This window comes from Papilio xuthus, unplaced genomic scaffold, assembly GCF_000836235.2.
Source record: "Papilio xuthus unplaced genomic scaffold, Pxut_1.1 DF827570.1, whole genome shotgun sequence".
NCBI classification, from domain to species: Eukaryota; Metazoa; Arthropoda; class Insecta; order Lepidoptera; family Papilionidae; genus Papilio; species Papilio xuthus.
In genome coordinates this window covers 130,453-156,936 of record NW_013531079.1, presented here as the reverse complement: position 1 = coordinate 156,936, position 26,484 = coordinate 130,453, and the positions used below count along the sequence as shown (strand labels likewise).

At 39.9% G+C, this 26,484-nt stretch overlaps 1 protein-coding gene across 1 annotated transcript in view; it reads left to right on the top strand.

Moving 5' to 3' along the window:
• The window catches only part of Cals (calsyntenin 1), a 101,126-nt gene extending 76,856 nt beyond the window's left edge, over window positions 1-24,270 (top strand). Inside the window, exons 2-20 of the mRNA XM_013313299.1 lie at window positions 15,636-15,796; window positions 18,043-18,164; window positions 18,444-18,655; window positions 19,131-19,277; window positions 19,425-19,625; window positions 19,722-19,802; window positions 19,875-20,057; window positions 20,144-20,271; window positions 20,351-20,531; window positions 20,611-20,748; window positions 20,836-20,968; window positions 21,070-21,263; window positions 21,345-21,520; window positions 21,606-21,722; window positions 21,816-21,917; window positions 21,997-22,141; window positions 22,229-22,419; window positions 22,495-22,612; window positions 22,693-24,270. Of these exons, the coding sequence (XP_013168753.1) occupies window positions 15,636-15,796; window positions 18,043-18,164; window positions 18,444-18,655; window positions 19,131-19,277; window positions 19,425-19,625; window positions 19,722-19,802; window positions 19,875-20,057; window positions 20,144-20,271; window positions 20,351-20,531; window positions 20,611-20,748; window positions 20,836-20,968; window positions 21,070-21,263; window positions 21,345-21,520; window positions 21,606-21,722; window positions 21,816-21,917; window positions 21,997-22,141; window positions 22,229-22,419; window positions 22,495-22,612; window positions 22,693-22,760 (2,798 nt within the window). The 3' untranslated portion in view covers window positions 22,761-24,270. The remainder of the gene's footprint in view (window positions 1-15,635; window positions 15,797-18,042; window positions 18,165-18,443; window positions 18,656-19,130; window positions 19,278-19,424; window positions 19,626-19,721; window positions 19,803-19,874; window positions 20,058-20,143; window positions 20,272-20,350; window positions 20,532-20,610; window positions 20,749-20,835; window positions 20,969-21,069; window positions 21,264-21,344; window positions 21,521-21,605; window positions 21,723-21,815; window positions 21,918-21,996; window positions 22,142-22,228; window positions 22,420-22,494; window positions 22,613-22,692) is intronic.
• The last annotated feature ends 2,214 nt before the right edge of the window (window positions 24,271-26,484 follow it).

The following is a 26,484-nucleotide window of genomic DNA, read 5'->3' as shown; positions in this document are numbered from 1 at the left end:
TAAATCTTATCAAAGTTTTATTAAACTCTAAAATACAATAAATTAAACTGAATTTAATTTAATTTAATTATATTTGTAATGAAACGGTACGTGTAACATAATAGGAGAGTTGAACACGTCTCTGCATTGCATCTCGGTTTTCATTCCAAATTAACTTGAGAATAATTTACAAGTTGCTTGAAATTGCAATTAGTACTTATGTATGCAGCAAATAGTATATAGTCAATAGTCACCCCTAACTTAGGGTAGGCTCCGAGCCCCTCGGTGGGGACGTATAGTGAGCTGATGATGATGATGATGATGATGCAGCAAATTATTCACATGCTTTGACAATTTCATAATAATATAATGCAAACCAATTAAATGTTATTATTTAAGTTTTACAATAATATGTTAAAAATAAAAGCTGCCTTGAAATAAGTTTTTATATTTCGATTTTTATTTTACATTATTTTAATCGTATCCTTAAAAAGTTTTCTTATTTGTTGCAGGTATGGTTCACAAGTAAAGTACAGCAAATGGAAAACACATTTTCATTACCAATAACAAAGGTTTGAAATCCAAATGAGGTTGACTTATTAAAGATTTGACTTTGCAGAAACTTTTACATAGTCATAGAATATTCTCTAGTGCGTTATGTCAAAGTGAGAGATGTGTAGGTTTCGTTGAATCCCCTTTACACGTTACGATATCACTACGAGACATTTTACAAAAAGGATCCTACACAACTGTTGAAATTGCCAAACAAAAGACTCAATTGATTCGACTTCGATTCAACATAAATACTTGTAATTCCTTTTATGTACTAACTATATATCAAGTATTTAGTTTGTACTTCAGTGTTTGCAATATAAATGTTGACCATCTATCAAACACGAGGCTAGCGGTCTCTAGCGGCCGGCGCTGACCGCCATTAGTAGCCCAATCCGCTCCACAGCTGTACACAGCTAGTCGACTAATATTAGCTTTGGAATTTACTGCAAACAAACAGTCACATTTATAACATACTGGTATATTCGTAAGAAGCACGTTAATCCAAATATGAGCGTCGGTGGCTCAGTGGTCAAGCACTTGACTTGCAATCTGCAGGTCCTGGGTTCGAATCCCGCCATGTACCAATGTGTTTTTCGATTTTCGATTTACATATGTACATTTATCCGACGTTCTTATGGTGAAGGAAAACATCGTGATGCAACCTGCACATATCTGAGAAGAAATTCAAAGATATGTGTGAAGTCAACCAACCCGCACTTGGCCAGCGTGGTTGACTATGGCCTTATCACTCTCAACTTAGGGTAGGCTCCTTAGGAGCTGATGATGACGTTAATCCAAATATGAAGGCTGTTATGTATAAAAGAGTAGTACATAATATGCTCACATTACGTAAAAGGAAAGTTGTTCGTTAAAAAACCATAATCTTCTTTTGTTTTCGCGTTCATTTATCAATAAATTACATTGGTACATGCAAAACGAAATATTTTGTAGTGAATGTTAGTAATATGGAGCTTCGGTGGCTCAGGGGTCAAGCACTTGACTTGCAATCCGCAGGTCCTGGGTTCGAATCCCGCCATGTACCAATGTGTTTTTCAATTACCGATTTACATAAGTACATTTATCCCCCCTTACGGTGAAGGAAAACGTCGTATGTACGTAAAATTCAAAGATATGTGTGAAGTCAACCAACCCGCACTGGGCCAACGTGGTTGACTATGGCCTAGTAACCCGTAACTTAGGGTACGCTCCGAGTTCCACGGTGGGGACGTATAGTGAACTGATGATGATGATAATTAGTAGTATAAGTAATGTTTCAGTATTAAAGTCAAATAAAGCATATAATTTACACAAAGGCATATTCATTATTTGTTGTCCGGCACGTACCGTACAGTCAACTGAAAGTTTCAGTAATTACCCACGACGTTGCAAACTTTGTTCAGACAAGTTGTAATTGCGTTGCGGACGTCTGTCCTAATAATTAAAGGTGTTTTAAATTCCATACATTTAGCCGAATATTGTATGTGTATGTATGTTTGAAAATTACCGTTAACAACTGTCACAAATTGTCATGTCATATTGTCATCTCATGAAAAGCAAGCACATGTTTTTGTACATATGTTTGAGCAGTAAAAACTTAGCTAACAGTTTTATGTCATGTCGCACACATTAAGCCGCTAAGTACAACCTAATTAGGGATAAAGTTTACACATTATGTATATTTTAACTACAAACGTGTGTCTCGTAGTTAAGGTAATATGATTATGTAAAACAACGTAAATGTTCTTGTCTTTGTCTGAGCAGATCTTAATAGTGTCGTTAGGAGTTAATTAAACAAAGGTATATCTTCGATACAAGCTTCCCAAAGTCATTACAAGTAGACCTCGAGATCGTTTCATTTCGAAGATAACAACAAGGACTTTCTTAATATGTATGAAATACAATGTAAACTCTACATAGAGTTACTAAAGGGGCAATTTGTCACGTTTTATAGTGGACGCTAAATGGAGAGAATTAATTGTCGTTTAGAAAACAACGTTAACCAAACAAGTCAATTTCGACGTTATAAAGAGTTTTATGTTACATTGTGTGATGTTATAATTATATGTAATTAGTTATTTTGTTGGTATTTTATTGTTTAATTTCGTTCTGTTGTGTTGAAATGTGTAGGCGGTCACGTATTACATATTAATAAATCTTTACAAAGTTTAGGAACGTCTTTTTAGTAAGAAATATGCTTCATCATCATGAGAATATGTAACATTGTAGACTTTACATGATCTAAAATTTCTATTGAATTGTGTAAATGTTTTTGAGCTCAGTGTGACGCGACACTCACTCATCGTTAGTATCATCAATCAGAACACGCGCTCATTGGGCGGAACTATCGCCTTTAGGGTGCAGACACACTGAGCGTCGCTTTTTGTGAGCACAAGCCTTGTGTGCTCTGCCATTGATCTGCTAATTACTGTGAAAGCTCCTTGTACGAGCACAAAGCCGCTACGTAGCGAGGGAATTACTTTTATGTACGCTGAGGTTAATTAAATTTTATTCAAAGAAGAGCAGACTATATTTTAATTTTAATTTAGGAATTAACAGATACGAATCACGAACACCGTTTTTTACGTTAATTAATACGAAAAAAATATTAATTTTGTACTTATATAACAATATAAAACCCACGTGTGAAACAAACCCATGACCTAATGTGGGGTAGACCGTACCTTTAACCATTAAGCTATTGGCGCTTCAGGGTAGGTCACAGTATTGTTAACCTTTGCCGCGCCGTCTACAAACAAAACTCTCAACTTTGTATGAAGTCAGCCAGTAGAGTCATCCCTTGTAATGGATATTATGAAAAGTTCTGTTTGGTTTGTGTAATGAGGGGCGCGAGGGGGTGGCTCTGTGAGGTCTTTGTGCTGTGGGGGGCAGGGCTTGTGAGATGAGGGGGCGATGTGTACGTGACTTTTTAAACTTGACTTCACAACGGCAAGATGTGTTTATTCTATTGAGATAGAGCGGATATTACTAAAATTTTAGAAAATAACAATTCTAGACAAAAGCTAGTTATATGCAGTCGTATCATATAAGACTTATGACCTAGTAGTAACCAGTCCTGGATTACACTTTGATTAGTGTTGTCCTGTCTATGAATACTTATGTTTCATTTAGTTACCTACTAATTGTTATGTTTGGAAATAAAATGAAACATAATATTAATAAGAGCTTAAGTGATAATGTGTAAAACCTTATTCGATACAAAGTCAGTTAGAATTTCTGATGTCATTTTATATAATAGTAATAAGTTAATATTAAGTTAGGGGTAAGTTATGATTACATATTAATTAACTGTAAAGTTACTTGTTTACAAACAAAAGAGTAATATATAATAGTTCCTTAAAATTTCTTGAGTATCTGAACAAAATAATTGTACGCAAATATTTTCACTTATAATATTAACTATTATTGGAATACTTCGCTTTTGTAAATTGACAATTATTTGTATAAGTATTTGTAAGTTTTAACTAAGTTAACACAATACCTATCTTCGTACCAAGTAGTTTGTCTTTACTTAATATTGACTTACAGTACATAAAAACTTTCAAAGTTTAAACAACATTAATCAAAAAGTTAAATTGTTTGTTGTTAATTATTTATTTTTTACATTCATTGATAAACGGTCGGTACATAAATGCCTTAGTGAATGTTTAGTAAGGAAATATACAATAATCACCTTTAAAATAAACTCTTCAACTGTAAAGTATGGCTTTAAGTCAATATGTATGCACACAGGGAATGAAATACGTTGATCGTTAAAAGTTCTAATAAAGTAACATCTAAGTACTAATCTTGAGAACTTAGCCATTAGTTAAAGTTAAGTAAACGCTATCTTACTATTAGTTACAGTGCTAAGTTAGCATATTTAGGTTGAAATTAAATATCACAACATATTATTTTGTTAATACCACACAGCAATATAATTTCTAAGTAAATTGACAAAGTATTTAAGTTATTACAAAAATACTTATTCATGTAGTAGTATATTGCTAAGTTATTTCAAATAAGTTGGGAGATAGAACGTCCACGACGATAAGTGACACGCCGTATGCATGATAATGTGCTAAGTTAGCTCTAAGTTAAAGTATAACTTTACGCTCGTCATCGTCACACGTAAGATGGAGACTCGTTAGAGCCGAGGTAATTTCACATCGTCTTTGAAACGGAGAAATTGTAGAAATGTTCATTAGAGATAAATTGATTTACTAACTACAAAGTTAACGTTTTAAAACAAGATGGGAAAGGTAATAGAAAGTATAGGGTCTGTGTAATGTTATAAATCTTAAATATAAAATTATAGTATGACCATATTAATTAACATACTCTTCCGAAACGGATTGACCGATGTTTATGAAATTTTATATACATATTCAGTAGTTCTGAGAATCGGCTACTATCAATTCTTTAATCCCGCGCGGATGGAGTCGCCGGCGACAGTCAGTAAAATTATGGAAATTATATTGTCACTTTTCCAGTCGAAAGTAAACAAGCGAGAAACCAATATAAGTGAGAGTCATTATCCAGTCCTGTCGAATGACCTCAATATGCGAGAAACTCGGGTAAGAGAGAAACCTCTATAAGCGAGAAATATATCACAGTCCCTTGATCTTTCTACTTTATATCATCATCATCATCAGCTCACTATATGTTCCCACCGAGGGGCTCGGAGCCTACCCTAAGTTAAGGGTGACTAGGACATAGTCAACCACGCTGGCCAAGTGCGGGTTGGTTGACTTCACACATATCAACTACTATCATATCTACTTTATATACAACATGTAAAACTTTTAGTATTTTATAATCACAACCGTAGAAGTCAACTGCCGACTGACATTTATACCAATACGTATTGTGGTTTTGTCAAACAGAATGAAAGGGATAGACAATTTGTATTCATACAAGTGTTACTTCAGAAAATCTACGTTTAGATGTCGCGTAACATAATATATATCACACTTATTCACTGGCTTCAATGAAGTCGGAATAATGTATGTGACGTTTTGTGGCGAGTGGGCAGTGGACAGTGGACAGTGGGCAGTGGGCAGTCGGTGGAAACAGACAGAAAATCCACAATGCATGAGTAAGCGCGTGATAAATCAGAGGGAGGGTAGATAGATAAAAATGGCCGGTGGTGTCCGACGGCGATTAATGGACCTAACCTAATTAATAACTCCGCCTTTTGCTGATAGAAATGAGCTATGAAGTCAGAGATATATGAAATTAGAAGTATATTTTGTATGTCTTCTCGTATTATAATACTTTTTTGCTGCGATTTCAGCTTCCGCAGACTTTAAAACAATGATAGAACTTGCAATAATAATTACAAAACTCATTGTCCCTATCGTCTGATAGAATGCAGAGGTATATAGGAATTTTGCACTATACATTGTCGCTTTTAATAATGACAAAAAAATATAAGGCCGCGGACACAAAATTGGCGAGGAGCGTGTGTACGCGGCCTTAGCTTTAAAGGTACGTCATTCGATACACGATCACAGTTCGCGTATCGCTCGCGGAGTCGCACAGTCTAATCAATTTCCTCCATCGCAGGTTGTATTCCTCCCTCCCCCCCCCGCACCTCCTCTCTGGGGAGTGGGTTTCTGGGTGGAGGGGGGTAGGTGGATGGTAATGCAAGCCGAAGCGAGGCGTCTTGATTGCACAACGCGACGACGACGGTCTCTTATTTACTCGAATGTGATGTAAAGTTGCAGTGACACTGAGTGATTTCTGCTTTTATTCATTGAATTACGTTTGGTATATAATTTGCCTAAGTTCCAGATATATGTTTAAAAGGAAGTGTTAATTGTCACAATAATGTACGTTGTCAAATACACACTTTAATGCTTTGTTAAGTTCTAGAATTATTGTTTACTGAGGAATCGATTAACAACATAAAAAGTAATTAACGTACAATAGTTTATCAAAGTGTAGTTCCTTTATACAGAGTTATTAGTTGTATACTAAAGTTTACAAAACTTCACAAAGTAAATTCCTGTTGCCGCGAGTGCGGGGAGTCTGCGCAGGACATTTAAATGAAGGTTCAAAGTGCCTTATTACTAGAGAATTTTAAATAACAGCATCCCGCCTGCTGTTTAAATATGCGTCCAACATTTCTTATTCAGAGGTACAATAATGGCAGTTATCTGTAGCATTTGTTTTGTAAATGACGCCAACGCCATCTATGAACACAAACAAAAGTTATTTACTAAACTACTTGCATTAGAATTGATAACGTGCAGTTCAGGTCACGTCACACATGTATGAAGGAAATCAGTGAACTGACTCGCATCTCCGTTTAATTTGTACCTGCATAGAGTTATGATTTGCGTTTCGAGATGAGAGCTGCGAGTCAAGAGGCAGCTCGCCACTTTTCGGCCGACTTAGTTATAGTACATCGCAATAAGCCGTGAGTGGCATTCATATATTGATCCGTAGCTCAGTGGTTCTAGTTTATGTGAGTCGAAGTTTTGAATCTTATCTGTAATCGTCTAATGCTGTATACATGTCTTGTACTATGAAGTTAGCACTGAATCTAGGTATGCAGTGTTTCTCTGCTCAGGCTATGCGCTGCCAATTTGCATTTATTGATTTAGACAGACGTTACAGGTTTAGTAAGCGCTTTAACAGTTCTCCTTTACATACTAAAGTTTGTCAACGCCTGAATTTAATATTGATTTTACTTACCAAGAATTTACTAGATGTTTAAGAGCAATGTCAATAAATCCAGCTCCAAAAATGAATCTGTAAGTACGTAACTAGTAAATTTGCTTTAACTATAGTAACATTTCAAAACCCCAAGTTATCAAAAAACTATAGCAAACTTTGTTGCCAAGAGTTGAACTCGGAAATGTCTTATACGCTAGTTAGTAATCCACTTTATAGTATTTATCTGTGACAAACGAGGCGAAGTAATAATTTTAAAATGTCATTACCCTGCGCCGGCCGCGGACTGCTCCGCCGGAGATCGCGTTATGAGATTTGTTAGGCTCTTTGCTCAGGGTAATTGCTTTGGTGACGAGTTGTTTTTTTATTAAGTTGTAACACTAGCTGTTTTAGCAAGCAATTTTATTCTGACAGCATATCGAATAAATTTCTAGAAATGTATTGGATTTTCACTTTTTTCTTTTATCTCTTTAATGCATTTGACAATTTTGCTGTTGAGTGGTGTTAGATAAAGTGCCCGTCTCAAGGAGACCGCTAATTTTTATGTTTTAAACAAGTTATTTTTATGCATTAGTATATAAAACAAGAGTAAATAGTAAATATCAATCACACGGTGGCTGCGCGTGTGTGTCATTACATCGAATGCCTCGTTCTGTCTCGAGGCCGGTTTGTTTTTCTTTGTTATCCCGTCAAAGATTTTACCGGAAAAGGTTCGACCTCGCCTCGGCCTGCGGTAAATCCCTTCACTTTATTTCAAATTATTCATCGGAAAAATGTTACACGAATATTTTGCACACATTTCGTATTTGGAAAATAAAAAAGATAGATATTTTATACTTTTGTTGTTTTTTTCCAGCCACAAAGTTACTATATGGGTTGTACTTAATAGCGTCACCCAGGCCATCGTTAAACAAACCATAATCCAGCGGTCGGAGGGTTAACGAGCGCTGTTACAAACTTTTAAATTAACCCTCGCCACGCCGCACTGACACAAATGTCAAACTAAGTGTGTCACACTCGTTACACTGATGACCGTCATATTGTCAGCCATTACTGCCACTGATAAAACACCCTTAACTCGTTCATGTTATTTTATTAATATGTTGATAATTAAGATTGTCATAATATGTTATTAATTTATGGTAGAGCCCGCAACAGAATTAAACTCGACCTGTGTAATATGACGACCAAACAGAAGACAAATGTAAAGTCTAAGTAATTCCACGTTTCGTCTGATGAGTGTGTCTCTTTAACGTATTTCCATTATCAGACGTGTGTGAGCATCTCCCGCATTTCGAATCAATTCCCTCCGTCACGTCGCCTCTTTGCCTAATTCACCCCCTTCACAATCTGCCACATAGAGCGAGCTTGAGGGTGGAATTCGTTAAGCTTACAGTGTACGTTTTATTTTAACTTTTCTATTACGACGACTTTGGATTAAACATATTTAGTAAAATTATAGGCTTGTACGTTATTTAATATATGATAAATATGATATTCAAGCATTTACTTTTCATAGTAACTTGTCATTTTATTTAAAAGACAGCCTTCATAATATCTAATTTAATATCAACTGTTTATTCTATGTTGTTTTTAAATTAAACGTCAAAGTTAATATCAATTAAAAACATTTTGAGAAGAGTTACGAAGCAAAGCAATTTAGAAATTAAATTATACTCCGCTTGAGATCCAAGAAATGTAATAAAACGTGAAACCCCCCCCCCCTTCGTCTGTGTCCCCCCCCCCCGACTGTGTCGCCTCGAGCTCGGATCAAGAATTTTAAAATGAACGACGCGAGAGCTTGTAGGTTAAAATAAAAGTCAGTGATACAAAGTATTTAATAATGTTACTTTTAATGAATGATGATAGTCTATAGATATTAAATAAACATTGTCAACTTCGTAACAATAACAAAACAGACAAAAAAGTCAACTAAATAATCGCCGACATAAATAAAACTGTGACGGTACTACCCTATGCGCTATTGCAGACTGTAACCTGCCTTCTTATACAAATCCTTTTACTATTATATTTACTATAAATAACAAACATCAATCCAAACTTTCGCATTTGTAATATTAGATAGATAGTTTTTTGTTTAAAACACAAAATGGTATTCTTAAACATCCTGTAGCGGATGGAAAAAGAATTTTGCATGTCATACGAAATAATTTACGTAACGTAATGTCGCGCACCGACATTCCCTGGAGACCTTTTTATGTGACACAAAACGCTAAAAGCGACCTCTATCGGCAAGCGACATTACACGGAAAGGTATAAAGGTAAGGCTGTGCTTTGTACGATTCAAGCCAAATCGTGTTAACTATTGTAACCAGAGATTTGGCAGAGATCCTTTTCGGATCATGTTAGCTCTTTCTAATTTGTCTATGGAATATTTTTTGGAAAAAATATATAACGCTTATATATTTATTGAGTAAAAGTCGTGTAATTTATTAGACAAACTATTCCGATGGAAGTTCGATGTTATTTGTTACACAAAATCTCCCGATTGTCAGATCAGAAGCGATGGCCACCAAATGGAATTAGTTACGCGTTTCGGGGCCGATCATGTGTTAAGGGAGGCAACTCCAAACTCCACAAACTTCAACTTTATCCATTTGTTTTGTTCCGCCGCGCGGGGCCAGGCCGGAGAACATGGAAATGTTTTTAGCGTCGCGTGCGGGACAGTCTGGGGAATTTAGTTTTTTACCTCACTTTACTTTAATGTTTTATCCGTTATTCAAACAATTTGTAAACGTATGTATATAAGAATTGATTACATATAGTCTACGCTGCTTTTAACGTGCTTTTATAGTACTTTTATATTCACAAGATATATTTTTGTGTTTTACGTAAGTGATTGCTTTTAAACAATTTTAGGGCTCTTTTGAAGAGTAATTGTTAAGAAAAGGTAATTTGTTATTTATCTATCTCCTCGATTATGTCGTAATGAAACAATAACTTGTCGGAGACGACGCGGGGGCGCGACGCGACGTGGCCGTTACGTGCGTACCCTAACTTTATTATGTTTCCATCCCACGTAAGTAGAGCTACAAATTTTGAGGTTAATTGTCATGTTTATTTATGGATAAAGCCCAATTTAAGGTAAAGAGATTGCTTTAGAAAAAAAGGCTCTTTTGTTTTTTAATAAAACCGTCAAGGAAAAGAAGATAGCTGTATTTATTTTTGTTCTCTTCAATACTATAAATTTACATTATGCTTTTAGGAAAACATACGAGGAAATGCTAGAAACGATCTCTAAATCCATACTACTGTAATAAAGTTCAAGTGAAAGCTCGTTTTAAGTAAGTTGTCAGGATTAGCGGGTAATACGGTGACTAAGGTGGGGCTTACAGTTTCAGTAGCCGGCTCGAAGGACCAGAAAGTTGTCACAAGATTAGCGCGGAGTCGTGTCGGGGAAAAGACATCTTGGCATACGGTGAATTACTGTTATTTTTTACATTTTTAACTATGAAATTGTGTACTTTACAACAAAAATCCGTTTAACATATGAACACACTTTAGTTTTTTTAATCTCTACATATTAAAATTTTTAACATGTGCGTATTTGTAATTTTCACGAAATTTTTATTCTAAAAGTTGTAAAATATAGAACACGAACTAGATTTTTTTAATTTGGGCCACCTACTTTACACACGAATTTGAGACGTAAAATAAAATAGGGAAGTATTTTCTTTTTCGTGGAACAATCTGGAAAGCTCCGGTAAATCTGCAATTGCTCGGGAAATTTCGAGAAGCAAGCGACCGCAAGTGAAGTCACCTAGATTACAGTCAGAGAAGGTTACAGCGATAGAGTCGTGAGCTGTGTCAAAGTGACTTTCACGTTAAATATGGGACTTTTGAGTTTTAGTGGCGGTGGACGCGGCTCGCCGGGGAACCTCCACGGACATGTACGAATCCTCCCCACTCTCCTCTTGCATGATGTACAGACCGAGTCCCGTTTGAATATTTAAACGGAGAGTAGTTTGCTTTGAAATATTACGTGAAGCCGAATTGTTAGAAAACTTTTATGTCGACACAAACAACGCTTTTTCATGCTTTTAAATGTTGCCAGACATAAATAACACCGGTTTTGAAAATATTTTGTTAATTTGAAATATATATATAATACTTGAAATGAAATAACTCAGATAATTTGGTCATAAATGACGTTATTTGTTTATTACAAAACAAGAAACTGATGTGAACACAATATCGACTTGTTTCGGAATGTTTCGTCTAAAATACGATTGTTTCAATGTACAAGAGACACGAGTCTATTTCTCCCCCAACACAAGACACGAGGAACAGATGTCTCAATAAATCCGCCTTTTCTTTGTACTCCATACAGCACAGTTCTATTTATTTTCTAGTACACATTTTCTAGAAGTATTTCATGTAGAAATCCTGAGAATTACAAAGTTGCAATAAAACTAAGTAATAATATCAATTTGAATTTTATATTAGTTTAATTTAAAGTCTATTAATTAATGTCCTTATTAATGATTAAATAATTATATCTCTCGTCATATTTTGTTATTAAATTGGATTAACCAATGATTTATCTCTAAATAGTCAAACTCAAATCAAAGAATCTCATATCTCTGCCATTTCGATTACTTCAAAATATATAAAACGTAACGTACGTATCCTCTTTTGCTCGAGTTCTGCGGAGACCATTCCAATTTGTTATTGACTCGTCGAATGTTCAGAACAAACTTTTAATGATATTTCTCAGTTCTCAGAAGCACATCTTCAACTTCTATGCTCATTCGATTTGTTTCAAACAAATTTTCTGCTACACCACGACTTGTATCATTTACTTTTATTTTACGTACATCGTAATCAATTTTAATTATTTAACAAATTGCTTGTTAACAGATTTAGGTTAAAACCAAAATTAAAATAGCAAATTTTGAATACGTCATCAAAATTCTTCACTGGTCTTTTTATCGCAAATGTGAATGAACGCTGAGTTAAATGAAAACACACTTGCATCCAAGTTCCAATTAGGAAGCGCTCGTCAGCAAGGCGGTAATGCGCGTTAAACTCCAATTAAAATGGTGTAAACGCATGTGAATCAGCGTCAAGAAGTGGTCAGTATATACGTACAATACATTGGACACTAATGACCATGAATATACTCGTACGTAAATGCACACAGTTTTAGTATATTTAGGTAGCAATACATATGTGATGCATAGAAGTGTGTGCAGCACCACACTTCTATGAATATGTAGTTCTTTGCGTATTGCAAATGTGTTTTGTTTAGAAAAATTACTGAATAGTTGCGTCATCGGATATCGTCTTTTTCTAAGAGATTCATGTTGTAAGTAAGCTTCAACTTTAAGTAGAACTCTTCCTTTTTGCAATATTTTCCTTTAAAATAACTGAAAGGATTACGTTCAAGGTATCTTTTTGATTATGTCCCGGAAGCATACTCTTGGAATACCAGGATCCGAGGCGCGCCGAGGGACTTTCTTAGTATTGCGGGAAGAGGTTCTTTGCTGATTTAAATAGTTTATAAGTAATGCTCAAGTTTTGTAACGAGAAAACGTTCCTTGAATTACAAAGTTGGATAGCAGAGTACTTATTCCATATTAAAGAAGGAAAATAATATGATAATTATATGAATATATGTTTTTTATAAAGGATACGTTCTCTTGAGTGTAAAATACTTCTATCTAAACAAGTAAATAATATTGTATTTAATATTTTATAATTGTAGTTTGAGTACTACATTGTGACCTTATTTCAAATTTACTGAACTGAACGCTTAGCTAAAGTAGTTTCAAAATTACGAGCTAACCTCGTCTTTGTGATTAACATGTAGCGAGCTCTAAACTACAATTACGTGCACGCTTTAATCAAACTCATATTATAGCTGTTGTTCCCTAATCCATCTCTGCTTAGTGCTTAAAATCTCATTTGAATTATTGTTTACTATATATTGTATTTAATAGTTTTAGCATTTCGATTCCTTCCAATTCAATTCATTATTCAAGTCAATTGTGCTAACACAAAGAACTGTAACTTGGTACAAATAAAAATTCTGCAAAGTAAGATCAATCGAAGCGTTATGTTCAAGCAGCATTAACAATGTGAAAGGTCCGGGCGCAGGCTAACGAGCCGGCTGTTTGCAACTGATAGCTGGACCGCAGCCTCCGCCGGCAATGATACTTTGTGCTCATAACGAGCGACTCTAAACTCTCTTTGTTTAGGTATTTTCAATGTTGGAAACGACGAACTTGAAAGGAACAAAATAATGTTGCACATTTATGCTCTTACGATTAACAAATGGTTTTTGTTCGTGTATTCCAACAAATAATAATAATGTTTACTTTAGTATTTTGTAAATTATTTTAATGCTTTTTTTTCGATAAACTAGACTAGTTAATGTGGAGTTACATTGCAATTTGAGTTTTTTTTCAGATTTTTCTGTCAAAGTGTACAAATAGCAACCCTCGCTCCTCGTTCCGTCCCAAAGCTTTCCATCCATTACGTGAAAGCCTTCATTTTTTATGAGTTGGCGGAGTGGAGCGAGCAATCAACTTCAACCGACGTTGCTTGTCTCTTAGCCTAATTTTTCTCTCACGGCGTTCTACACTTCGGTTTTTGTTCTGACATCAGAACAGGAATCAAATTAAGTTTGTTAGATCATTTTTATTACGTAATTTCATTGATAAATATCTTTAAAGTAAAACTTTATATCAGAAAAAGCAAAATCCAAGCCAGAGTCCTTGCTTTTTGCTTTTTTTATTCTTTCCAATTTACGTTATATCTCAATTCCATTGAATCTCATAAATAACTAATAACGAAGGAATATAACGCTAATTCTAACTCACATCCTTAGCCATTAGAGAGCAAAATGTACGCGTTACAACGCAGCCGCACGCAATAAACCGTTAAATCGAGCCGAGTATAATCCCACATCAAGATGGCGGCGAGCGCCACGTAATGGCGGCCTAATGCTCCTCCTTATGCCGGTACTCATAACTTAGATGGTTCTGATGTAGTTTCATATGTTCTTAAGCATTCGAATAATATTAAAAGATATTTTTATAAACTAAAAACAATTCAAGAAACAAAAATCGATAAATTACGCGGAATACAAGATCGTTTATAACGACAACTGGATTGTTATGTTATTAAGCCCAACAAAGACAAATTCCAAGCGTCAGATAGATACGTATGAGTATTAATGTAAGTGTTGTTATAATCACAAAAGGTTTTAATAACAATTGCTGTAAATAAATAACATTTATCCACTTAGATGGAAACAATGAAACTGTTGAATTCGTTGTCTGCAGCGCGCCGCGACATACATCTGTATGTCTCGCTGCGAGCTGCGAGCTATTATCATGTAAATTGAACTCTAAATAAACGTCAGCGCGTATCTCTCGGCGCACCAACATTTGCATATCTTGCACTCGACGCAGCAGCGCACTGCAATGCAATGCAATAACTGACAACCGCATGCTTTGCCTTATTTTATGTCTGACTATTACTAACAGATTGTTATATCAAAATCTCCAAACTACTTCCAGTCGCTTAAATGCTTTTTTGTTGATTTCAACTATAATCATACGAAATTTTGTCAAATATGCGTTTAGCTAGAAAAAAGTTTTTATTTCTTCATCCTACAGCAAAATCAAGTCAGATATAAAGACAATGATAAAAGAATAACAAGTTAAATAATTAACAAAACTAAAGCGACATACGTAACGTGTTACTGAGTACGGGACCAAAGTGATTGTCCCCGCAGGACTATTGAGCGCTCAAGTTACTCGTCGCCTTTTACTCCTGCAGATGTCAATTGTATACGAGACAATGATTTGTGATTACTATCGCTTTGACAAGGGAACGTTTTAATTGCTTTTTCTTGAAATAAAACGCTGTATAAAAACGTAAAAGTTACTCTAAAAATATCTGTATTTCCATTATTATTTCGCCAATTAGCTGCTCTATTTGTATCATGTCGACCGATAATTCATAAAGTGTTACATCAAATATTAATAACGTCACTTCAAGTGCTTCCTGGTATTCCCTCAACACTTAACGTTCTACGTTACATTACTCACTTAAACTTAAATAGTAATTATTCTAAGAGAAATCCTGTAACGATAGAGTGACGTCACTAGGGATATTTTGAGCTACATAATATTAATATTTTGGATGTTTCTACTATTACATGATATGAGAATAAGTAAATGTTTGTTTGTCTGCGAGATTTTTCGGTTTTTCAAACAATGACATGTTGTGACATGATTGAAATGTTTTTTATAAGTGTATGAATACATAGTGACATGTCAAGGATAACATACATTTTAATCTTTTATTTATTTCGGGATTACAAGTTGTTTTAAACCTTAACATGTTTATGAAGTGTAGCAAATTGTATAAGAGTTGTTTATGTGTTGCAGACGTCCCGTACCTGGAGCTGGCGGAGCCGGAGGAGGGTTACCATGGGCTGATCCGTGAGAACGAGACGTTGGTGGAGGTGACGCCAGCCATACGTGCGCGCGGCCCGCTCTGCTCCTTCCTCATCCTTAACAACAAGCATCATGGGGAGGCGCCTTTCGAGGTTAGTGTTGCATTATTCCTTACCACACGATACATATACTTGTAGCCAAAATAACAAAGTCAATTGTCAAATAATCTGATAAACACGGAAAATCGGACAAAAAAATTGCCAAAAAATTTGACGTAAAATCTAACAATTGATGGGCTCAAAGTTTGTTTAGTAAAGCTAAACTAAAGCAAATCCATAGAATTTGAAAGTTTCTCTTTGGCTTTCATACTCCAACAATTACGAATCATTTGCTAAACATCTCGATAAGATACTAAAGCGCCAAGTAATAAGGAAAAGAGAAGTATTATTATTCTGAAGTAATTTAATTTACCGAAGTTTAAAAAGGAACAAGATTCATCTAGATTATGTGAGGGAATTTCATAATTTCCTTTACAAAGTTTAAATAAACAAACAACTCTATGAACACTCATATACACTTGAATGAATAAATTGTAAACGAATATGCAGAGGGGAATCAGTTCAGCTGGAGAGCAGGTTGTGTTTGCATTCCAACTGCCGGAAGGTGTATTGCGCAACTTGTACGTACAAGTAGAGTTGCGACGCGGGAATGTACATTGCATACAATTGAAATAGGGTTGACAAACTTTTTGTTTATAATTCTCTTCATTGTTGTTATTGGTACAATCTCCCAATCCAATGATGTAGGCTGAAATTATGAATGTAGCTAAAATACATCTTATATATAAAATTCCCGTGTCACAATTTTCGTTCCCATACTCCTCCGAAACGGCTTGACCGAATCTCATGAAATTTTGTGAGCATATTGAGTAGGTCTAAGAATCGGCCAACATCTATTTTTTATCCCGCGCGGACGGAGTCGCGGGCGACAGCTAGTATCGTCTAAAATTTTATTTGGAGAGTCGACGTTCATGTTCTGTAAATTATTTTTAGCAGAGAAATAAAAAAAAACAACGAATAGCGAGAAGCGAAAACTCGAACTGAAGTCTCCCTGCAATAAAGCTAATGGTCGTCGTGGCCGGATATCGCTTTCACGGATTATTTTTATGACGACCGACTTTAGTTTAAAATTCCTTTTTTCAATAAAAGTTAACGGCCTCACAACTGTCTAGAAACAAGCAAAGATATTTAAGGTTGGAAATTCACCAAACCACATTCTAAATATTATTTCAATAGAAGAAAAAAAACATGTAAATTTGCGTTCAATAATAAATGGTATTAATTCATATTTAAATTAATTTTACAAAGTTACTTATTGTATAATATTAATTAGATACTTTATAAATCAGATTCAGATATAAACAAACATATAACAAAACGTGGCATGGCATGGCATGGCATGGCGTGGCGTGGCGTGGCGTGGCATGGCGTGGCGTGGCGTGGCGTGGCATGGCATGGCATGGCATGGCGTGGCGTGGCGTGGCATGGCGCTCTCCCGCAACGGCTAATTTCCGTAATGGAAACACTTTGGGAAGTGAAAAAACATTATTGAAAAACATGAACTGCGCGCCCTTTGTTACTTAACGTTGGAATTAAGTAATAAAGCGCTTTAAATGCTGAATCTCTCTAAAAGCGCTCTACAGTACTACATCACCCGCCGATAATCTTCGCATATATTTTCAAAAGTGCTATCTATATATCTACATTATATTCTTTTGTTTTTTTTTTTAAATAACAAACAAAAAAAATATCTTTACTAATAAAAGAAGTCCTATTTTATTAGTAAAGAAAAATAATTAATTTCTTCAATAAATTCAGGCGTATTAGTGCTTACACTTTAGAACGTTTTAACTAAGTTTTTATAATGTTATATTTGTCTGATAAAGAAATATTTATGTAGAAAATTGACTCCAACCTATAAACGAAATCTTGAATATTAAACATCCCTTCCTATCTCGTTAGCACGTTACGACTTATACGTAATAGATGCAATATAGAAAGAGCTTATAGCTACGAAACAAGCGACAAGCGACAGGCAAGAGTTGATACAAAGTGTAGCACCAGCTCGCATCACTTGTGTACACAAAGTCAACGCTTTGTAACGTAAAATAGCATTTTACGTTGCCGGCAGTCAAGTCAACTTCTTGACATCTAGACATGTTCATGCGGTGCTTTCTGATCCAGAAATAATAGCTGTATAAATACATTACGCATGGAATTGCATATAAACAAATGAACATCAAAAATGTTCAGCTAGATAAAAGTCTGCTTACATCTTTATATAATAAAACATAGCACTTTAACTCTATGTATAATAAATGGTTGGTATGTATCCTCAGATCATGGTGATTGACGAGAACGAGGCGCGGCTGCGCGTGCGCTACCCGCTCAACTGCGAAAAGCGACGCAACTACAAGTTTGATATCGCCGCAGTCGGCTGTGACGGCTCCTACTCTAACACGTAAGTACACAACTGCACATCATTGAGAAGATACCAGCTTAGATCCAGTACAAATGACTCTGGTAATTCGGCCTACACAGCTGACCTCAGATCAGAGATTGCTTCTTTACGACTTCATTTACTCTGGTCAATTTAACACTCACTGAGCAGACTTCAATTTTTTCTATTAATTTATTATAGTTAGACGCAGAAACCTTTAATGTCTTAACTGTTAATAACTTTAGTTTTTGTCAGTTAAAGAATCTCTAAGTGTAATGTATGTGGTATCTTCTTCCTCAGGGTTCCTGTACATATAACGGTGTCGGACGTGAACGAGTTCGCGCCGGTGTTCAGCCAGGCGGCGTACGTGTGCAGCGTGGATGAGGGCAAGATGTACGAGGAGCTGGTTCGTGTGGAGGCCACTGATAGAGACTGCACGCCGCACTATGGCGATGTCTGCAAGTATGAGATCCTCGACGACAACAACCAGCCCTTCACTATTGATAACGAAGGTAAATTAATAAAGTTTTTAAATTATTAGAAGGAAAAAAGGAATGGATCAGGATGTGTTCATGCTACTTCTCAAACTTCAATGTCATGGCAAGAAATAATTTCAGTCTTTCAGAGACAGAAATAAAACAATATAAATGTTTCGAGTATACGTGGCATAAATATATAGGTATTTTTCTTTTTACTTCTCTGTATTTTTGTTTAATTTTATCCAAACACACCTAAAAGCTATTTCGTTATTCTATCTACTCAGCCATGAGACGCCCACTGCTGGGCATAGGCCTCCCCCAAAGATCGCCATGATGACCGATCTTGTGCCACCCGCATCCAGGACGCTCCCGCAAGTCAAGGACCAGGTCATCGGTCCATCTTGCGGGAGGCCTGCCCACGCTGCGTCGACCTGTCCGTGGCCGCCATTTCGTTATTAACGTTTGTCAATTTTAAAGAACTCCAGGTCTATTGTATTAATGTTATCAGGAGTGATCCGCAACACGGAGCCGCTGGACTACGAGAAGTCGCACAACCACATCCTGTCTGTGGTGGCATACGACTGCGGCATGATGCAGTCCGCGCCCGTCATGGTCACCATCAAAGTCAACAAGCCCTGCCGCGCCGGCTGGAAGGGTCAGTCCTCAAATATCTGAATAATCTAATACTCAGTATCTTGATTTCGAAACCTGCGTATTGCGATGATAGTCTTGAGGCAGGGTTTCGTCAACACGATTAGCACTGTATTGGATGGTCTTTGAAGAAGTTTTCCTTACTTGGAAGGTCTTGCTGAGCGCGTGGACTACGCGCCGGGGTCTGGCCCGCTGGCGCTATTCCCGGGCGCGCGGCTGGAGGCGTGCACCAGTGACGAGCGGTGCCCGGCCGTTACACGCATCCAGGCGCTCGTCTCACTGCGAGCCTCGCGCGCCGGCGCCGCCTGCGACCGCGACACCTACTCGCTGCACTCACAGCGCACCATATGCGGTCAGTAAAACTGCACATTTTGTGAAAAAAATTATAAAACAAGGTCTACTTAAAATAGAGTTCTTTAGTCTTCACAAGTTGATATGTTGATTTCAGGTCTGGATCCGAAAACTATCGATCTACTGCCGAGCCCCGGAGCGGGCAACGAGTGGGCAAAGTCCTTGAAACCAGAATCAGGTACCCGATACTTCTACCGTTCACTAATGAAATTACCGGGAGCAATATTGTTAAAAGCACTCGATCTTCTAGGGCACGACGGCGAGGAGATGTTCGAGTTCGACGGAGAGACGACATCGGCGGTGGTGCCGGAGAGCGTACTGGGCCACTCGCTGGGCAGCAGCTTCGCCATCTCCACCTGGCTGCGGCATGCACCGCGCCCCGACCAGGACAAGCATCGCAAGGAGCACGTGCTCTGCCTCGCCGACGACCACAGTCAGTATTCATACTATCGAAAGTGTTCACAAAGAAAATACTAGAATTGCGTCATCGTGTAATTTTTGACTGTGTGACATTTTCAGAGATGAACCGTCACCACTACGCACTGTTCGTGCGCAACTGCCGCCTGATCTTGCTGCTACGGCGAGACTTCGGCGAGGGCGACCTCAACATCTTCCGCCCCGCGGAGTGGCGGTGGAAGATACCGGAGGTATTTGTTTTCCCAAAAGTCATGTATGTAAAAGATTACATAATTTATCAATGTCTTATGACTCTGTGTATGCGTGTAGGTGTGTGACAACGAGTGGCATCACTACGCGATCAACATTCGCTTCCCGACGGTGGAGCTGTACGTGGACGGCGAGCCCTACCGCGCGACCGACGGCAAGGGGCCCGAGGTCATCGACGACTGGCCGCTGCACCCCGCGCACGGCATCAACACCACGCTCGTCGTCGGCGCTTGCTGGCAAGGTTGGCGGAAACTATTAAAATTGATTCTTCGAGTCAAACAATGTTTGGAGTTCCTTCTTATTTGTATTGTTATGTGCAGGCACGGAGGGCGACATGAAGCATCACCTGCGCGGCTGGCTGGCGGGGCTGGGCGTGCTGCCTGGCGGCCAGCAGCCCGCCGCCGCGCTGCGCTGCGCCGCGCGCTGCCGGGAGGGACTCAGCCTTGCACCCGATATATGTCGGTATCTCACACATTATGTGAATTGCAACACTTCTCGACTTCGTTCCAAGTAATTGATTACAATTACGTATTTTGTTCGTGCAGATCTGAAGTCGGTGTCGGTGGAAGGCGACGGTGCAGGCGAGGTGGAGACTCTGGTGCGGCGCGTGGCGTATGGAGACGCCCGCGCTTTCCCCACGCCCGGGAGACGCAACGTGCACCTCGACACCACAATCACGTGAGTGTCCGACCCTCGGCCCGACACACTCTCTCCGCCCACTTTCGCAATACTGTATCTTCGTATTAATACTATATCGACTGCCGTCTCGTGCATATCAGATGTGACAACGGACGCATCATAAAGGCGCGACCCGCGGAGTCGTACGTGATGGTGCTGCAGCCGCAGACGCCCAGCATCCTGCTGAACGGCAGCGGTGACGCGGCGCGAGATTACGCGCACTTCCGCGCCGGCCTGCGCGTCTTCGCCGACCTCAGCGTGCGCGTCGTCGCGCGCGACCATGGCACTTTGCATGGTGAGCACGCCCCGCCCACAGCGCCGCTCACCCCGCCCACTAGTGCACGTCCCTCGCTGACCGTAGGTTTTTTTCGCACAGAGACGGCGAGCCAGAAGCTGGATTCGTGCACGGTGTCGGTGTACCCGGCGCTGAACCCCGACCACGAGGCGTTGGCGCTGCGCGGCGGCGTGCTGCCCGCCAGCGACGTGCGCGCCGCGCTCTCCCGCGATGGCGTCTCGCTCAGCGGCGCTGACTCCGTGCACAACTACCAGAAGGTCGGCCTCGTGTCCCTTTTTTCATAGCGTAACATTCGCAAACACAATATACATACCTACAACGTTAGCTATGTGCGTGTGTCAGGTGCTGCGCTCCATCGAGTACAGCAACAAGAAGCCGGCCTACTACCTCAACCGCGTCTTCAAGCTCACCTGCTCCGAGCTCAACGGCCGCTTCACCAGCAACGAGTACATACAGACGGTGAGTGCTCACTGCCTGACTACACTCATTGCGCTCACTGGGCTGCCTGCGCTGAATGCTCATTGAAATTAACCTTTTTGCGTTAACTTTCAGTTGACTGTGGTGCATCCCCGCGCTAGCTCATCGGGCGAGGCGGCGCACGCGCTGCGCCCCAGCGGATTGGCCGACAAGCTGGATGCCGTCGCCAGGGACAAGGTGATGTCATCTGACTAATAATGCAATCATCAATGAGTAATCTACTCGAGCTCTTCAGTAACGAGTGTTATATGATCAGGCTCCGCACGCGGCCGAGGGTCTGGAAGGCCTGGCGACGGCGCCGCGCGTGTTCGCCGCGCATGCTCAGCGCAGCGCGCACGCCGCCGACCTGCCCGCGCCGCGCCTGTTGGACCTGCGCATCGAGCACGAGCACGCGCAAACCAGTTAGTGTCGTTTGTTACTGATACTCGTTGCTCACATAACAATTGAAAATCACCCATTAATCTATAACGTATTCGTCGTCCGTCCAGACCACGTGGCGCTAGTAATGGGTGCGGTGGCGACGGGCGCGGTGGTGGCGCTGATCGCGGTGGGCGTGGCCCGCGCCCGCGCCGCCCGCCGTCCCGCCCCCGGCCCGCGAGCCCGCCCCCTGCCCCGCCCCGATGCCGAGATGGCCTGGGACGACTCCGCTCTCACCATCACCGTCAACCCCATGGATGATGTAAGTCTAATTAATATTTTTTAATTGTGGTATCCGAAAACTGAATTATTTACGACTGGTTTGTGAACATTGCAGAGTGTCGGTGCTGCGGGCGAGGAGTGCGGGCGCGCGGGCGACAGCTCGGCCGAGTCCTGCTCCGACTCCGACAGCGACAGAAACGACTCCGAGGACGATGACGACGACGATGGTGAACGTACGTACATTTGTATGTAAGAAAATGGAATTTTTAAGTCGTCAAGTTTGTATAACTGTATGAATGTGTGTCTGTTGCAGCTCTGCCGGGCAAGCAGCATAAGTACCGCAACATCAGCCAGCTGGAGTGGGACAACAGCACGATGTAATGCCCCGCCCCGGCCACGCCGCCGCCCCCGCCCCCGCCCCAAGCGGCATGTACTTATCCCGCCACTCCCCTCCCCGCCATCTGCGCGGCCGTCTTATCTCTCGTAACTCGCCCAAATCGCCTCCGCCGTACGCTCCCCTTTGCTATTTAACTAAATAACGATGTATTTGTTCAAATAAGACGGCCCTCTGACGTCACACTCGAATGTTCTCGCAAACAGTTAATGGAATTGATGTTTTAGTCTCTGTGGGTACAGACTCGCCGCGGTGTTGTGCAAAAGGCACTCTATTGCGTCGCGATAGAGTACCAACTAGCGTACTCTCAAGCTTCAGCACTTTCTCGCGGCACAAGACTTTCTAATGTAAGATTTGTTAGTCTCTAAAACTAAGGTCTCAAAATTGATCATATCAACTTTATACGTAATGAATAATTTCTCCCTCGCTCGCTTGTCCGGCTGCTGAGGCTCGTCCGTCTGTTTGTCTGTTTCTAGAACTTGTGACACTTTTCTATCGTTTTTTTTCTAACGTAAGTGAAGCGATGTATGTTATAATAAAATCTGTAGTCGTTGTAATTTCGTATGGAGTCGGATATGTAAGGTTTAGTGTTAAGAGGTCAATCGCTCTTTGTATATTACTACACTAAGTGACGCTTGCGCCGGCTGCGCGCCGCCCGCCGCCCGCCGCCCGCTCTCCCCCGCCCATAACCCTTGGACCCGCCCCCGTCTGGCGAGGCCCCGCCCACTCTGCCTCGAAGTCCCGAGGCCGCATTTAACAAAGTACAAGACGGATCAAATAGATTCGTACCCTGTACAAAATACGTCTTCACTGGTAGTTGTAATGTGTCGCCGGCGCGCCCCAACACTTCTAACCCTCTATGAGCTTTTAAACAAAAAATCGGCTTAAACGTATTTTAGGCACAGAGTTATTTGAAAACGTACATAGATGTATATTATACAAGTACTATATTAACGATGTCGTTTTAGGATCAGCTATAGATACTATATAATAATTATATATATATTTTGAATGCGTTAAGAAAATTTTTACTAACGTTTAGGTGTAAGCTACGTGTTAGTTTCGGTGACGCACACGCGCACAACGAGCGCGGCCCCCGTACGCCCGCTCCTTAGTTAAGTTTTACTGTTCCCTCACGTCGGGTGTTTCATTGGCCGGAGGGCAGCAGCCGCGCCGCACGGGAGAGGAGGGCATTGCGAATGTCCTGTCTTTTCTTCCAGCTATTCCATCTTACAGCGACGCCCCTGTGTCGGCGGCGGCCGCGCTCTCCGTCTTGCATATCATGGACTTATTGCCATATTAGCGTAGAGTAACTGTAAGGCGCTCGAGTTTACACTATCTAAGCGATCCTTGTCGACATAATCACGGTGTTGTTTTACGAGCTGTTTGTCGCGGTGGCCGGCACATCGCTCAAACGTCGCTCAATTTGACGTCTCTGACGCTTATGTAACGCTCAGCGAGACGAGATGCGACATTGATAGCTGTCAGAGTCAAGAACCAGTGAGAAGACAAGGCAAAACGAGCGAAGGATATCGACCGAGCGATCGTCGCCGGCAGCTGCGCGTTGCCTCGACGCGGAATACGATGTCGCACTTTGTTTGTTTTTAATTGAATAGTTATGTTAAACATTCGACAACCGTCCAATGATCATTTCCCGTCGCTTATTATGTCGGTGAGATCTGACCCCGCCCCCGCGCTCCGCGCCCCGCTCCCCGCCCCCGCCCCCGGCCACGCCCCGGGCGAGGCGGGCCTCTGACCTTGTTAATCGTTGTGGGAAGAATTTCTCTTATATTTACTTTATATTGATTTTTCCATTAATTTTTTTTTATTGTATTATTGCGGTATTACCTTATAATTAGGGATCTTCTTTGATGTATGAATTATTATATTTTAGCTAAAAATAAAGTTGGTTTAAAATATTAATTGATGTTTCATTTTTAACACCAAACACTTCAAAGTTGTAACTTAGTTATGTTATTCAAAGAAAGTGATTAAAAGAATCTTGTAATTTTACTTTGACACAAAATTCAATTTTGGTATTTCTATAATATCCTTCACTTTTCAACATTCGATTTATATGAGAGCAAAACATCTGACGTTTACACTTATATTTAGAATTATATATCCTAAAACTGTGCAAGTTATATAATAATACAATAAATAAGAGCACAATTTTAAAGCTAGACAAAAGATTCACCCATCAAATCTATAAAAACATTTAAGTTTAAATCTAAGCAAAATGACTTCAGCGCCATCTATTTCTAATAGTTGTTACCAACAAACAATATACAATAACCGCCATCTATCGCCAGGCCTACAAGTGGTACAAAACATTCGGTAGCACAATTTAATTCTGACCCGGACCCCGGAGTGCCATAAGCTTCTTGCGCCGACCGTTACTTTCCTGCAGGTCGATAACAATTTGGATGCAGCGCCCTCTAGTGTTTACAACACAAACAGCAACTAACAGCGCCATATACCTTTGGCATTACTATTGTCTAATTTAAACGATAGATGGCAATGAGAATAAGAAAAACATCTATAGGCAAACGACTTTGTAATCGCGAATATTTGTGATAATCGCTATTGTAGAAATAAAAAAAAATTGTATTAAAAATTGTGCCTTATCGGTTGTTAAATACACTAGAAATCTCATACTAATGTTGACATAATTGGCGAAGCGAAGGGGATTGTAACAAATATTCGTTTTAGGCTCACAGATTGTAATGTCGGTCGATATACTTACATGACAATGTCAATGACCATGACAGTGTCTTTTTATTTATTTATTGAAGAAGAAGTGTCACATGAACGAAAGAAGTGTCGATGTGACAATGATGATGACGATGACTATGTCGGCATTAATAACAACAAGCACATCGATACTGATTCAATTACAATGTCACCTACCTACAACATGGGCAAAGACAACTTTTCTAAAGGATAAATAAAAACTAGCTGAAAAGAAGAAATTCCATGAACGAAATCGCAGGAACAGCTGATAAACATCTTATTTCTTACTAATATAACAAATACGATGAATGGATGGATCGATGGATATTTATTAGACAACTTCAGAAAGGCTGAATCTCGCTGCAGTTTATCATAGATGCAGTACATAGTCTGGAAGAACAGGTTTTTATAATAATTCGAGGACGAAGTCTTTTAGAAAAAATTAAACAAAAATAGTAAATAAAAATTATCAACATAGTTCCAAAATTTAAAAAGAGTACAGGATGAACAGCTTAATATTAGTTCAAATATTAGTTTTGGATGTAATAAAATTGTCTCAGTAAGTGATGGTGTGCAGTCTCTGCGGGGTAGGTGCTCTGTGCACGCTGCGCAAACCTCGTCAAGCCGTCGCCAAACATCCTGCATTATGCACGGACCCGCCCGCTGGCCCGACGGAGCTCGTGCGAACGGGACAGGGAGACAGGGCCGTGGCGAGAGCGAGCGGGAGGGGGCGAGCGGCGGCGCAAATGCACATCCTTGGTGCGCGGGGCGCAGGGCGGGGCTCCGGTGAATTATTGAAGGCGGCGACCGCCCTTTGGGCTGCGAGTGCCGAGGGCGGGCCGGGGCGGCGAGGGGGGGTTGCGCGCGCGCGGGGCGGGGGCGCCACTTGCCGCGCGCCTTTCCGCCGTCGCGCCAACTCGAGCAGCGACCAGTGCGGCTGCGGCCATCTTCTGCCGAGCCGCCGGGTGCGATGACCGT